Below are 12,107 nucleotides of genomic sequence, written 5' to 3' on the forward strand. Positions count from 1 at the left end.
TTTGTTTTAGGTCACAAAGGGATTGAGGGGTTTGCTTCCCTGGGGAGCCTTGCAGCTATTTGGCTTCAATCATAGTGGAGTGGATGATAGACACAAGCACACTCACTGGGGATGTTTTTGAACACATCGTACTGTAACCTAGACATCCAGGCAGCTGAGTAATTCACTCTGGTAACAAGAGACTGCAAACTCAGGAGTGGATGCATTAAACGCACTTTATTATTTTCTTTCGCAAAGTCAGAAATCTAGGCAGGTTATTAAATTGGAAAAACGTTTAAACTTGTAGTTATTCCAATAAAAACACTTGGCTAACTCTTTTTCTCTCTTTGGGGAGTCGACAGGGAGAGAAGAGGAAAAAGCGAGGTGAATGTTCCGGATCCAAACAAGTTAGTCAATAGCATTTGTGGCATGATGTTGATTACCAGAAACAATTATTTTGACTCACCCCTGGTTTATTTACAAAAAGCAAACTTCAGGGCAGAGGAACAAAAACCATAAAAGCAATCATACGGGTGAAGGCGAAAACGCACAAGGAAGGCAAAAGCGTTCCCACAAAGACCGAAACGGGGGCACCTTTTTATTAATCAAATAAGTACTCAACATTAAATGCCAATAAACTAATAATCTCTGTTCGTACTTCGCCCATATGTCATATAAGTTATCAAAGGCATGCTTAAATCCACCTCGGATACGGTGACTGACATAGGCACCTCCCCTCGATGCAACGTCTCCCTAATGAGCGATGCTTGAAAAGCACACTAAAAAAGACTTGTTCGTTTTGTCAGGGTAGAGTAGGCACTTTCAACAGAGAAAACGAGTTACGTTCAACCACTATTTTCCCAGAGTTTGGGTGACTGTGGCTCCCGGGGCATGCATCACGGATGGCCGTCAATGTTGTGGTCCCTTTGTGAGTCTCTCCTCAGTGCGCGGTGCTCTCGTGCTCTCTCCTCTGGCTGAGGTTCGCTGCAGATGTGGCTTCTCAATAGGGCTTATTGTAGCCGCTGTGCTGTAGATGCGCGGAATCTGCGCGAGCAGCGCACTGAATGCGATCACGTTAAGCAGAGCGGAGGGAAAGACGTCTGAAGCGCAACGATGCTTCTTTTTAACACAATTCCTTGACTTATTCGGAAAGTGCGCGGCTACAAGAACATTTACAATGTATGAGCACGTCAAGGACCAGGAGGAAAAGGTACGAGTCTGATTTATGCTGTGTTTATGCAGGTGCAATATCGTACGGACAGTTGGAGATTAATGTTTGTCGTCTTTACTGTAGCTAGTATTTGCAGCTCTTGCACATTTAGACAACAACAAGAACATATTTTAGCGACCTTAAAGTGTTGAAAAGCTGATATTTTGGCATTATTGTGTGTTATTTTTTGAACGAAAGGTCAGTTTAATTTAACTTAACGGACTACAACTATTGCATAGGCTACTCCATAAAGGATAGATATAGCATATTATATGTAGAATGACTGAGAAAAATCAAAGAGGAATAAACATAACACAATGATTCTTTTGTTGGGATGCAATTAATTATTTTCTTTGGGCTACTAATGTATAAATGTAGCAATTTGCTATCATCTTATTTTGATAGTGTGGTCAGCATCAAAAGCTATGCTGATTTAAGTAACATTTTTTAAAAGTTTCTCTCACTGCCTGTGATGTTTTAATATTCATAATTATTCCCTCAGGAACATGCGATGTTCAGAAGTTAAGGTCTGACAGTCAGCATATTAATCGACTCGTTGCGAAGTGCAATTTCTTAGTCTTGAGAGCAATATTTGGGACCATGCCAGAGAGTCACATTTATGATGCAAATAATGTCACCTGTACTGTGCGAAGAACTTTATTGTGATGTCAACACTTAAAAAAAGATGTCAACACTTATATAAATATATATATAGATAACAAGAGCAGTTATCAAAAGTAATGAAAATCACACTGCAATGCCAACAACTTTGCCTGTCATGCGAACCATGGGCCACCAGGTGGCGTATTGAGTGGACTGTGAGGACAATCTTCTGTGGCCCAAAATTAAATAAGAGAGGGTCAGTTCGAATGAACGGTTTGAAATTCTGAGACTGCACGAAGTATTTTGTTCAGTTCTCTTGTGCTGCAGTTGGTAATGTTACTATTTTCTTATTTACCATGTAAATGTGTAAATGATTGTAAATCATGCCTTAAAAATAAATTATAAAATAAAATAGATAAATGATATTTTAGCGGCTTATTTTTAGAGGGTTTTGTCTGGTTTTCACAGTTCCTGACAATGTTTCCCAGGGGAAGCATATATAAGGAGAAAAGCAGAGACCCTAAAACCGATCCCAGTGGCACTTCATACTTAACTTTAGTTTGATCGAAGGTAGTTTTACTATAGTAATATTGTAGTAACCATGTTTTTTGATGTAAACAATAGATCTGATTCAATTAACAATGGTGTTACTACAGTAATATGGTGTTTACTGTATGTAGTAACCATGTTAATTATGTGGTTGCTATGATTTTACAATAAAATACCATGGTGATACTATGGTTTTTGTAGTTAAACAATGGTTAATTTTTGTAAAGAAAGGTTAGGGTTAGGTTAAGGGTTGGAGTAGTGTGTCTGTGGGGCTCCAAGTAAACACAAACACAATAAACATGACCCTATACTAATCATATTTAATTAGGGTTGCAAATAGTATCTACCTCTATTTGTACTCAGGTGCAAACAGCATCTACCATTTTTTACCGGGGTTTGGGTGCAAATATTTTTTTTATTTGCCACTATTTGTACCAGGGTGCACACAGCATCTACCATTTTTTGTACTATGGTTGAGGTGCAAATAATATTTTTGTTTATTTGCCACTATTTGCAAATACAGTAGCATCTACCTTTATTTGCACCAGAGATTATCTGGCTTTTTTATTATGTGAAGTGTTTAATGACACAGTATTAATCTACTACAGAAACATTTGCACGCTCATCACTACTTCCAGTACTCCCAGATCCTGGCATAATCTTGTCACAGTTACCCTCAAGAGACTGCAAGGGGAAGAGCAGCCTTAATAAGAAGGCCATATGCTACTAGTCCTCACTGTGCTGTGTTTGATGTCCAGATGTCAGGAGCCTTCCTTGCTCTGTGTTTGAGCATACTGTCCCTGGTGAGCGCCACAATCGCTCTTACGCTATAGGGGGGCTATGACAATGGAGGACGATGAGAACGGTTTTGTAGTTGAATCTCTGGTGGTGGCTGTGGGCGCTCTCTCACAGGGCGGTCTGTGTTGGAGCCTCGGCTTTGCGCGTCAGATGGCATGGGGGGCTAATGAGACTTCATCATCCTGTCCCAGACTATTTGGGCGATCTGTGCTGAACACAAAGTCCGGGGCCTCAGCCAAGCCTGACAGTGAACAGATTCGGGCAGAGAAAAAATTGTTAGTGGGGGAGCTGGAAGGAGAGAGGAACAGAAATAGTACACTCACGGCATGGTATAGTCACATTATAACATACAGTAACTCATGATTAGTCTTTTTCATGATTTTTCAGTAGCTCATAGATTTTATGTTTTATAGGATCTCTGTGACAATATGACTTGTAACCCCCAGCAATCTGGTTTTATTGTAATATCAGATTGTCATTCAAAGTGTTGTTGTTTTTCTAGTCAGTCCTTGTCTGGGTCCTAAATGATTTAGGCACAATTGAGAAACGTCCTGTCATGCAAACTTGTCCTAAGATATTGCTTTGGACGCACAGGATTAAGAAATTTTAAGGATTGTTTCCTGTGTCCTTGTTTGCTGTGTTTTAATGCAAGCCTGATAAATGATCCATATCACCTTCTAGCTCTCTTTATTAGCTTGCACTATGCTATAAACATTCCAGACTCAAAGCTCTTTTATTTCACAGTGGTGTCATGTAGCACTTCAATGAAACTCTTGGAGGTCAGAGATAATTAAGACTAGTGGAGGATTATTTATTTTTCCATAGCTGTGTTTTTCTTCATATCTTTTAGCCTTTTTTCCAACTTTGTTGAATCCACTCAGTAGAGATCTAATCAGTTACTAAGCACTTGTAATTCCCCTATAACGTGAAGCTTATGATAAAGATTACAGGCTTTAGATGAGACTTTTCCCCACTGAGGGGTCCAGGTACTGTTTTCTTCAGAATCAAAGCTCAAGAAGTTCTGCTCTCCTTCAGCAGTGCTACTGCTTTGAGCTGGGAGGGAATACAAGGAGTGAATGGATTCCCTTAGGGATTCTTTGTGATTTATTCTTTTGTTAACCTTCAGAGCTCTACACTCAAACATGCAATTATTTAGCATTTTCTAGCACAGTAGCAGTCATAGTTCTTAAATGTTAGAACATAGGTTTAGCATCTCGTATATAAAACTTCTATTACAATTAATGTTTTTTAACAATGTTGCTTCCAAAAAGCAATTATTGGAATGTCATAAACCACCCTACTACATTCATGCTGCAATAGTCACACAGTTTTGTTTTGCCATAAACTCTAAACTGAATGTGTTGTGCAGTTCTGTTATCTGGAATGCTTTGGTCAGATCTTGTCTCGGACAGTGACAGATTTCCTTGGAGATTTCAACATCTGTTTCAACATCAATATAAGCTGTTGGGGTTTGAATTCTGTTGCCGTGGGTTTTGAATTGCTGGAAGGACAGATTTATCTAGAGAGCATCTATGTGCTCTACCCAAATCCCTTTTTAACAATTATTTCCAGACTTGTAAGTGTTTGACTTAAAAGGATGTTAGAAACACCTAAAAGGCTCTCTTGGACTGAGAAGCTCCAGGGATCCCTTTAGAGGAATTTGTGCCTGGGATTTAGCCATTTGAACTTAGAGTGCACACTTTCAAATTGTAGTTCTACAGTGCAATTTGGAGCATGAGGTTTTCTGTATAACATTATAAAAATCTAGTGTCACTTACCTAGCATAATTTTATGGTGTGGAGTGGATCAGAGGTTGAAGATCTTAAGTGATCCCCTAAGGTTGAGGTTGTAGGTTCAAACCCCAAATGGCATTGCTCCTGAGCGAGACATTTAACTACAGATTCCTATAAGTAAAAATGTACTATCATTTGCAGAGGATAAGGGTGCGTCATATAGAATAATTATTAAGCAAGGAAATTCAGTTCAGCAACAATATTGTTCCTGGGATATTTATTTGATGCAACAGTGCTGTAATGAAGAAAAAAGTAACTTTTCAACATTTCAAAAACAATATGGCCTATTACTGTGCTAACAAAAACAGTTTCAAACAAAGCCAAAGCAGGATCAACTATGGTGTGTCATCGAGCAACACACAGATTGACAGACAAGCAGAGTGATACATAGTTGTGGGAATTAACAGGGACCTGGCAATTTGATATAATATATTGATATCTAGGTCTTTGCAGTCTGTTGTTCTATTACTTTTTTATGCACCTTCATAGGCCTTCTTGGGACTGGTGTGAAACATCCTGCCTTATGTCATCATAGAGCCATACGAGTTCCATAGAACATAGGCACACCAGTGTCAATAAATTAAACAACCTGAGGGACTACACTCACTGTAAATATCTTTAGTGTGAGTTTACAGTAAACTCCTGGCTGCTAGTTGCATGACATTCAGAGTATATTTTACAGTAGTATTACTACAATTTATTGCAATTAAAAGACAACTGTATTCTGTGACTTCACATTGAACTGGACCAATATATTGCTGTAATGTAGCAGTACTGTGTTGTAAAATCACAATGATCATCTGTATTTTTTAATATAGAGTGTTTGTTAATCATCACCATTGTTGAGATTTGTATGCTGAGTGTTGATATCTTGCATGCCTGACTGACACCTCATGATAATAAATTAATGGGTGATAAAACCAATCATATTATAGCCTAGCTTTGCAAACATCCCTTCCTAATTGTTCATTTAAAAAAAATATATTTACATTTTTTTATCCCCCTTTTCTCCCAATTTGGAATGCCCACAACCTAGTAGGTCCTCGTGGTGGCGCGGTTAAACACCTCACTCCGGGTGGTGGAGGACAAGTCTCAGTTGCCTCCGCTTCTGAGACAGCCAATCCATGAATCTTATCACCTTGCTCGCTGTGCACAACACCACAGAGACTCCGCATGTGGAGGCTAATGCTACTCTCCGCAATCCACGCTCAACTTACCACATGCCTCACTGAGAGTGAGAACCACTAATTGCGACCATGAGGAGGTTACCACATGTGACTCTACCCTCCCTTGCAACCGGGCCAATTTGGTTGCTTAGGAGACCTGGCCTCACTCAGCATGCCCTGGATTCGAACACATGACTCCAGGGTTGGTAGTCAGTGTCAATACTCGCTGAGCTTCCCAAGCCCCAATACTATTTCTTTACTTTCAAATGCATCATGTGATGTAGTTTATACATTATAGTTCGACATAAAGTTATCCACTAAATGTACTATTTACAGTATAATAAATTGTGTTCTTAAACACAATTGCGCCAACTGGGAGCAATTTAATTTATAAATAAGAGAAGGTGCCATCCAAAGGGAACACTAAACACCGTAATTTTGACTTAAAATTAAACACAATTTTCCAGTAATGCAGCACGATATTCAAATGTCTTTTTTCACAGTAATTTGTTGTGTTGTGACAGAAAATAACCTGTGTAAATTTCAGAAATGAAGTGTACATTTTACTTACCTTTTCGAAGCTGTTGTTCCCAGCATGCACCAGGCTGGAATAATTAATGACCTTGCATATTTTAATTGTATGCAAGTAAATTTACACAATTTTTATTGTTGATGATTGTGTTGTAATGATTGGTAACTGTATTTTTGTATATATTTTGTATACTGTATATGTAAAAGAATATCTTATGATTGTTACCGTTTTGTGCACCAATTGTTGAGGTCTGCGGTATCTTGATTCTATTGCCTGTAATGCAAGGCGGTATTGTTTGATAAACTACGTAATGTAGCATGCAATAAGCTTAGCAGTGGAAGGCTTCCATATGTCATATGCTACGTGATTAAACATGCATTTATAAAAGAAAGTTTATTTGAATTTGACTAAGTTTATGTAAGTGCCTTGTACATAAATTTTTAAGTAAAAGTTATTGAATGAACTGCAATTTTAAGTTAAATTTACTCAATCATTTTAAATCAATATTATTTCATGAGGTTAAGCAGATTTTACTTAATTTTATACCATTAAAATATACTTCGAAAAACTGTGTGCAAAAACTTGCAAAATAAGTAAATCTTACTAGTCATTTTAAGTGTATAAACACACTAGGATTGCTGCTGTCCAATCAGATTAGAGGTTAGACCAGGTCAAATTAGACCAGAACTAAGTGTTCTACTTTAACATAAACTTGATAAATGATAAATGTGATTACAAGCTAGATACTGTACATGCTCTATTGTACACTGGTAGGCTCAAGCCAAATATGACAATTGAGCTACTCTCTCCTATTGCCTTGGGACATGGGTTGGCATATATGCCTATATTTGCTTTATTTTCCCAAACCTTTGCATTGGAGCTTTGCCTCTACCCCTCTCCCTCTGTCTCTCCCTCCCTCGCTGGCTCCCTTCAGCTCAAAAGATTAATGTGCTCCACTTTCAGCAGTGCTGTCAAACACCCATCAAGAGGAAAAGGCTGCATGTCCGTTTTGCTCACCTGTAGCAGTGTTCCGGCACCTGCATCTCAGAAGGCTCTGAAATGCCAAAAGTCATGTTGTCTTAATCTGGGGTTGAAATATGATGTGGTATTATTAAAAATGTCAGTAAATCGAGCCTGCATCAGCGTTGACACACTAGTTTTTTCTACATTTCTTTCTTTTACTAATTTCAGATTGTCTCTTTCATGCCCCCTTTCTTTCGCTTTTTCTCTCGATTTCTTTCTCTTCAACCTCTCCTTCTGATGTCTGTTCTCACAACAGGTTTGAGAGCTTCATCTACAATCATCGTTCATTACAGTGGTCTCACCCATCAATCACTGGTTGGACTGTCTGCTCTACCCTTCTACCCAAGCCGGTGCTGAGGTGGTGCACAGCTTTCCATGACCCACCTCTAAGCATCAAGATCTCTGGCAACCATTCATTACGGAGGAGTGTATTTCTTTCCTTTTTTTCTGCCTTACGTCCTTTCATCCAAATGATGCAGAAGGGCTCTGCAATGTGGAGAGGACTGAGTGTAATGACTATGCTGTTGTTAGCCCAGTGGGACGTGGGCTGCTGGGGAATGACTCTGAACTCAGTCCCTCTCCGTCCTGGTTCTCAAAGGCCCATCATGGCTAATGTGGGAGCTCCACTTCACAGACACAAGCGCAACTGGGTGTGGAACCAATTCTTCGTCCTGGAGGAGTACACAGGAGATGATCCTCTCTATGTTGGCAAGGTAAACAATATATTTCCCATTAACAATTTCACATTTGTATTTTATAAAGGTAAACACATTTGATAGAGAACTCTAACACAAGACATGACACAAGCTCCAAATGCCTTCTTGAATACTTAAAACGTGTAATAAAAAAAAAAGTTCAACTGCATTCTCCTATCCCAGTTTAATATGCAGAGACAACTATAAGTAATAGGGATGTGCATCTCCATAACTGAGGCCGATGCGATACGCATCTCGATGCATAGCCAACAATACGATACATTAAAGATACATATGAAGCAGCTACCGAACGATTCACCCCTATTACAAGGCAGTGCGATCCGATTTCGATTCAACACAATGCGATTCAATGCAATATGATGCAATGGTAAACAATATGATGGTATGGAATTCAATATGGTAGGATACAGAGAGTTCACTTTTATTTATTTGGTTCAGATAGACAGTAAATCATAAATGAACTTAAGTACCTACTGACTTCTAACACATGGACCTTTCACAAAAAGGCCTTTGTAGTGCAAAAGATTAAATAAAACCAGACGTTATTTTCCTGTTCTGTTTCCAGTTACACTTTTAACAGTTCACACATTTAACAGTGACACAATTTAAGGATGCTCAGGGATAAACAATAAAGAAACGTTCCATAACTTGCCAGCAGACGAATGTCCTTTCATGACGGTTCTTCAAGTGTGTTGTTAAATTAGTCGTACTGCCTGTATAATTTATAGCAGCATGACATATTTTACAAACTGCATGGTTTTATAAAAATCTCCATCTTTCTTATAAAACCCAAAGTGTTTCCAAACATTGGATTTGTAATTATTTGGTGGAAGATGCAGCTCTGCCTCTGTCATGTTAATCTATATTCTATGTCAGGGGTGTCCACACTTTTTTGCGTGATTATCTACTTTTAAATGACCAACTAAATAAGATCTACCAACTAAAAACCGAAACGCAGTTTCGTTTAAAAAAAAAATGCTTGTTGGGAATACTGCATGTATCCCTACATGGAATTCATCTTCTAATTAATTAAAATATATATAATAATGTTCAATGTTGATATCAATCAGTATTAACACTAAACCCAAAACACCTACAGCACAATAGATTACAATAGCCAGGGCATTTACCTTATTCTGATGACTTGCACTGAATGAAATCAGACAGTTTTGCATAATCTGGGCAGTAGCTGCTGGTAGCTAGTCTCAAACACTGCTAGCTTTGCAATTTCGCACTCTGTTCTCAGAAGCCCTTGGAAGGCGTGAAACTAGTTGTCATGGCAACTGAATAAACAAAAATCTTGCCTGGTCAAAATGTACTCGTCAAGTGCAAGTCAGACAGAATCTAAAAGAAGGATGTTCACGTAGCCGCAGTGGTGATGAGAGAACGTGCTGTAGAAACAGTTTAGAGAAATCAATCTACATATAATATATGGTCACAAATTATTGGTCACTTTCCAAATAATAAAAGTATAGCGCATCTACTAATAATTATATATAAATAGTTTTTTACCGATGCAAATATGTTAGAAACGATGCATTATGATAAAAATGCCAATTTGTATCCGATGAACACTTTTTTAAATCGATGCATTGCATTGTTAACTTTTATGCGAATCTGTGAATCTTACCATCCCTAATAAGTAAGCTATTTGTAGGTTAAATATCACCTAAAAGTGTATCACTGTAGCTATGTGGTACTATCAAAAAAAAAAATATCTTTGTTTGGGCATCCCATTCATCCTGACACAGTAACATTGGCTCAACCTATCAACCAATTGACTATCTGTTTGGAATGGAAGAGTGGGGGAATTATCTCTTTAATTCATGCATGCATTAGAAATGCATATTAATAGATGTGGTATATGAGTTGGAGGGATGCTGGAGAAATTGACGCAGGAGTGAAGTAAGGGGCTGTTTATATACTCCTGATATGTTGTTGACAAAATAAAACATGCTCCTCCTGAATTTTTTGTTAGAACTCTATTAGTGTCTCTTAAAGTACATCTTAAACTTTTACTATGTATTGTGTAATAAAACAAATGCACTGTTCCAAGAGCACTGCAGTCATACCTTAGGGCATCTCCATTACATTTAAGAAGAGTTTAGCATGTGTAATAGACTCTTTGCAGCTTTCTGTAACTTGCCAGACCTTTCCTGTGCTTGGTGCCATGCTTTAGTGTTAGAAATACATCCAGATACTGCCTACTAACTGAGCTGACATGTTTATTTAGATAATGCAGTTTGGGTGCCCAGAAGCCAGCAGAGCTGTCCTATAGTTGAGACTTTTCTCTGGAGTGTCTGGCAAAGCCTTCTGCCTCAGAGCTCACCAGCTGCACATGATCACTGTTTCTGCTTACCATATGACAGTTATTAGACATGACTACCTATTGTGCACGGATTAGGCATACAGAGCACCTTTAAAGGAATAGTTAACCACAAAATTAAAAATATGTCATTATTTATTTACTCATGGCACTCTGTGGAACACAAAACCACTTTGTATTCCATATAATAAAAATTAATGAGGACTAGAGGTGTAAGGCTCCAACATGACAAAACGACTCTTTTATGAACCCACAGTTTGGGAAAAACTCCAAAACTTCATGATTCACTGAAATCTTTGACATCTGCCCTCACTCTCTTTGGCGTGTTCATGAGTTTATGAAAGAAGTAACAATATCTGATTTGTGAATGAATAATTTGAGTAAAATATTTTCATTAATCAGTTGATTCAGTTCATAAAAGTTAATGATTTGTTTAATGTATCAGACTGATTATGTTCTCAAGTTCAACTCACTGACAACTTACTGATCTGACCTCAGTGGCTAGCAGACTACTGGAGTGGAAGATTGTCAGTGAATAAGGACTTATGTGGTCTGTTTGTTAAACAACGCTATTGTATGACTTTTGAAGACTTTGAACAAAGTGCCCATGTCTTTTGGACCATATTTTCTTTTGTGTCTTCTTTTCCCTGCTAGATTTAGAGAGCAGGGTGACTGATAGATGTATATATTTTTACAATTTAATGATAGCAAATAATTTGTAAACAAAATTGTTGAATTTAAACAAACACTTATTGTACAAATGTGTTAGCCTGAGTTAGCCTGGTGACTGAGAAGTCCTAAGGTTTTGGAACAATATGAGCATGAGTAGATTACATAAACTGTGTTTTAATAAAGTATTTTAGTTAAAAGAGAAAATGTCCATTGTCCAGGCAACATGCAGTATCTACAGCAACACTGAAACTGAAAAAAAGGCTTTAAAATGACTTGGATTTAGTGTTGTAACTGCAATATTTAAACTCTTGTTTTCTCTGACTCTGAGCATAGTTGAGCCAAACGCATCCGTCACAGGCATCTGAGAGACCCGATTTAAATTATAACTCAGTTTTGAAGAAAATAAAATTAATTAAATTTGGAATTGGCACTAGGCAAAAAGACTACTTCTGTTAATAAGCTATTTGGGCACAGTCATTGTCCGATACTGAAAAGGCCAAATATCAGCTGATTTATTAGCCTGGCAGATATATTGTTCTGTTAGTTATAAGAGAGAGGGAGTGTGGCCACTTACAGTACTCTAACTTAATGTTTGCAGAATGTTGAAAGATGTGAGGTGGTACAAATATTAGACAAACACACTTCACTCTCAGAGATTCCTTGCTGTGACTTCAAAGATATTGACTATGTTTACATGGACATCAGAAAGCGGCTTATTGCAAGAAAGCAGGTTATTGCGA

At 38.0% G+C, this 12,107-nt stretch overlaps 1 protein-coding gene across 3 annotated transcripts in view; it reads left to right on the forward strand.

Moving 5' to 3' along the window:
* The first annotated feature begins 816 nt into the window (after positions 1 to 816).
* Positions 817 to 12,107, forward strand: part of LOC127649593 (cadherin-7-like) — a 99,132-nt gene continuing 87,841 nt past the window's right edge. For all 3 annotated transcript variants that reach the window (XM_052134775.1, XM_052134776.1, XM_052134778.1), the window contains exons 1-2: positions 817 to 1,189; positions 7,910 to 8,366. In XM_052134775.1, coding sequence (XP_051990735.1) covers positions 1,161 to 1,189; positions 7,910 to 8,366 — 486 coding nt within the window. In that variant the 5' untranslated portion in view covers positions 817 to 1,160. The remainder of the gene's footprint in view (positions 1,190 to 7,909; positions 8,367 to 12,107) is intronic.

This window comes from Xyrauchen texanus, chromosome 9 (assembly GCF_025860055.1).
Source record: "Xyrauchen texanus isolate HMW12.3.18 chromosome 9, RBS_HiC_50CHRs, whole genome shotgun sequence".
Classification (NCBI taxonomy): domain Eukaryota; kingdom Metazoa; phylum Chordata; class Actinopteri; order Cypriniformes; family Catostomidae; genus Xyrauchen; species Xyrauchen texanus.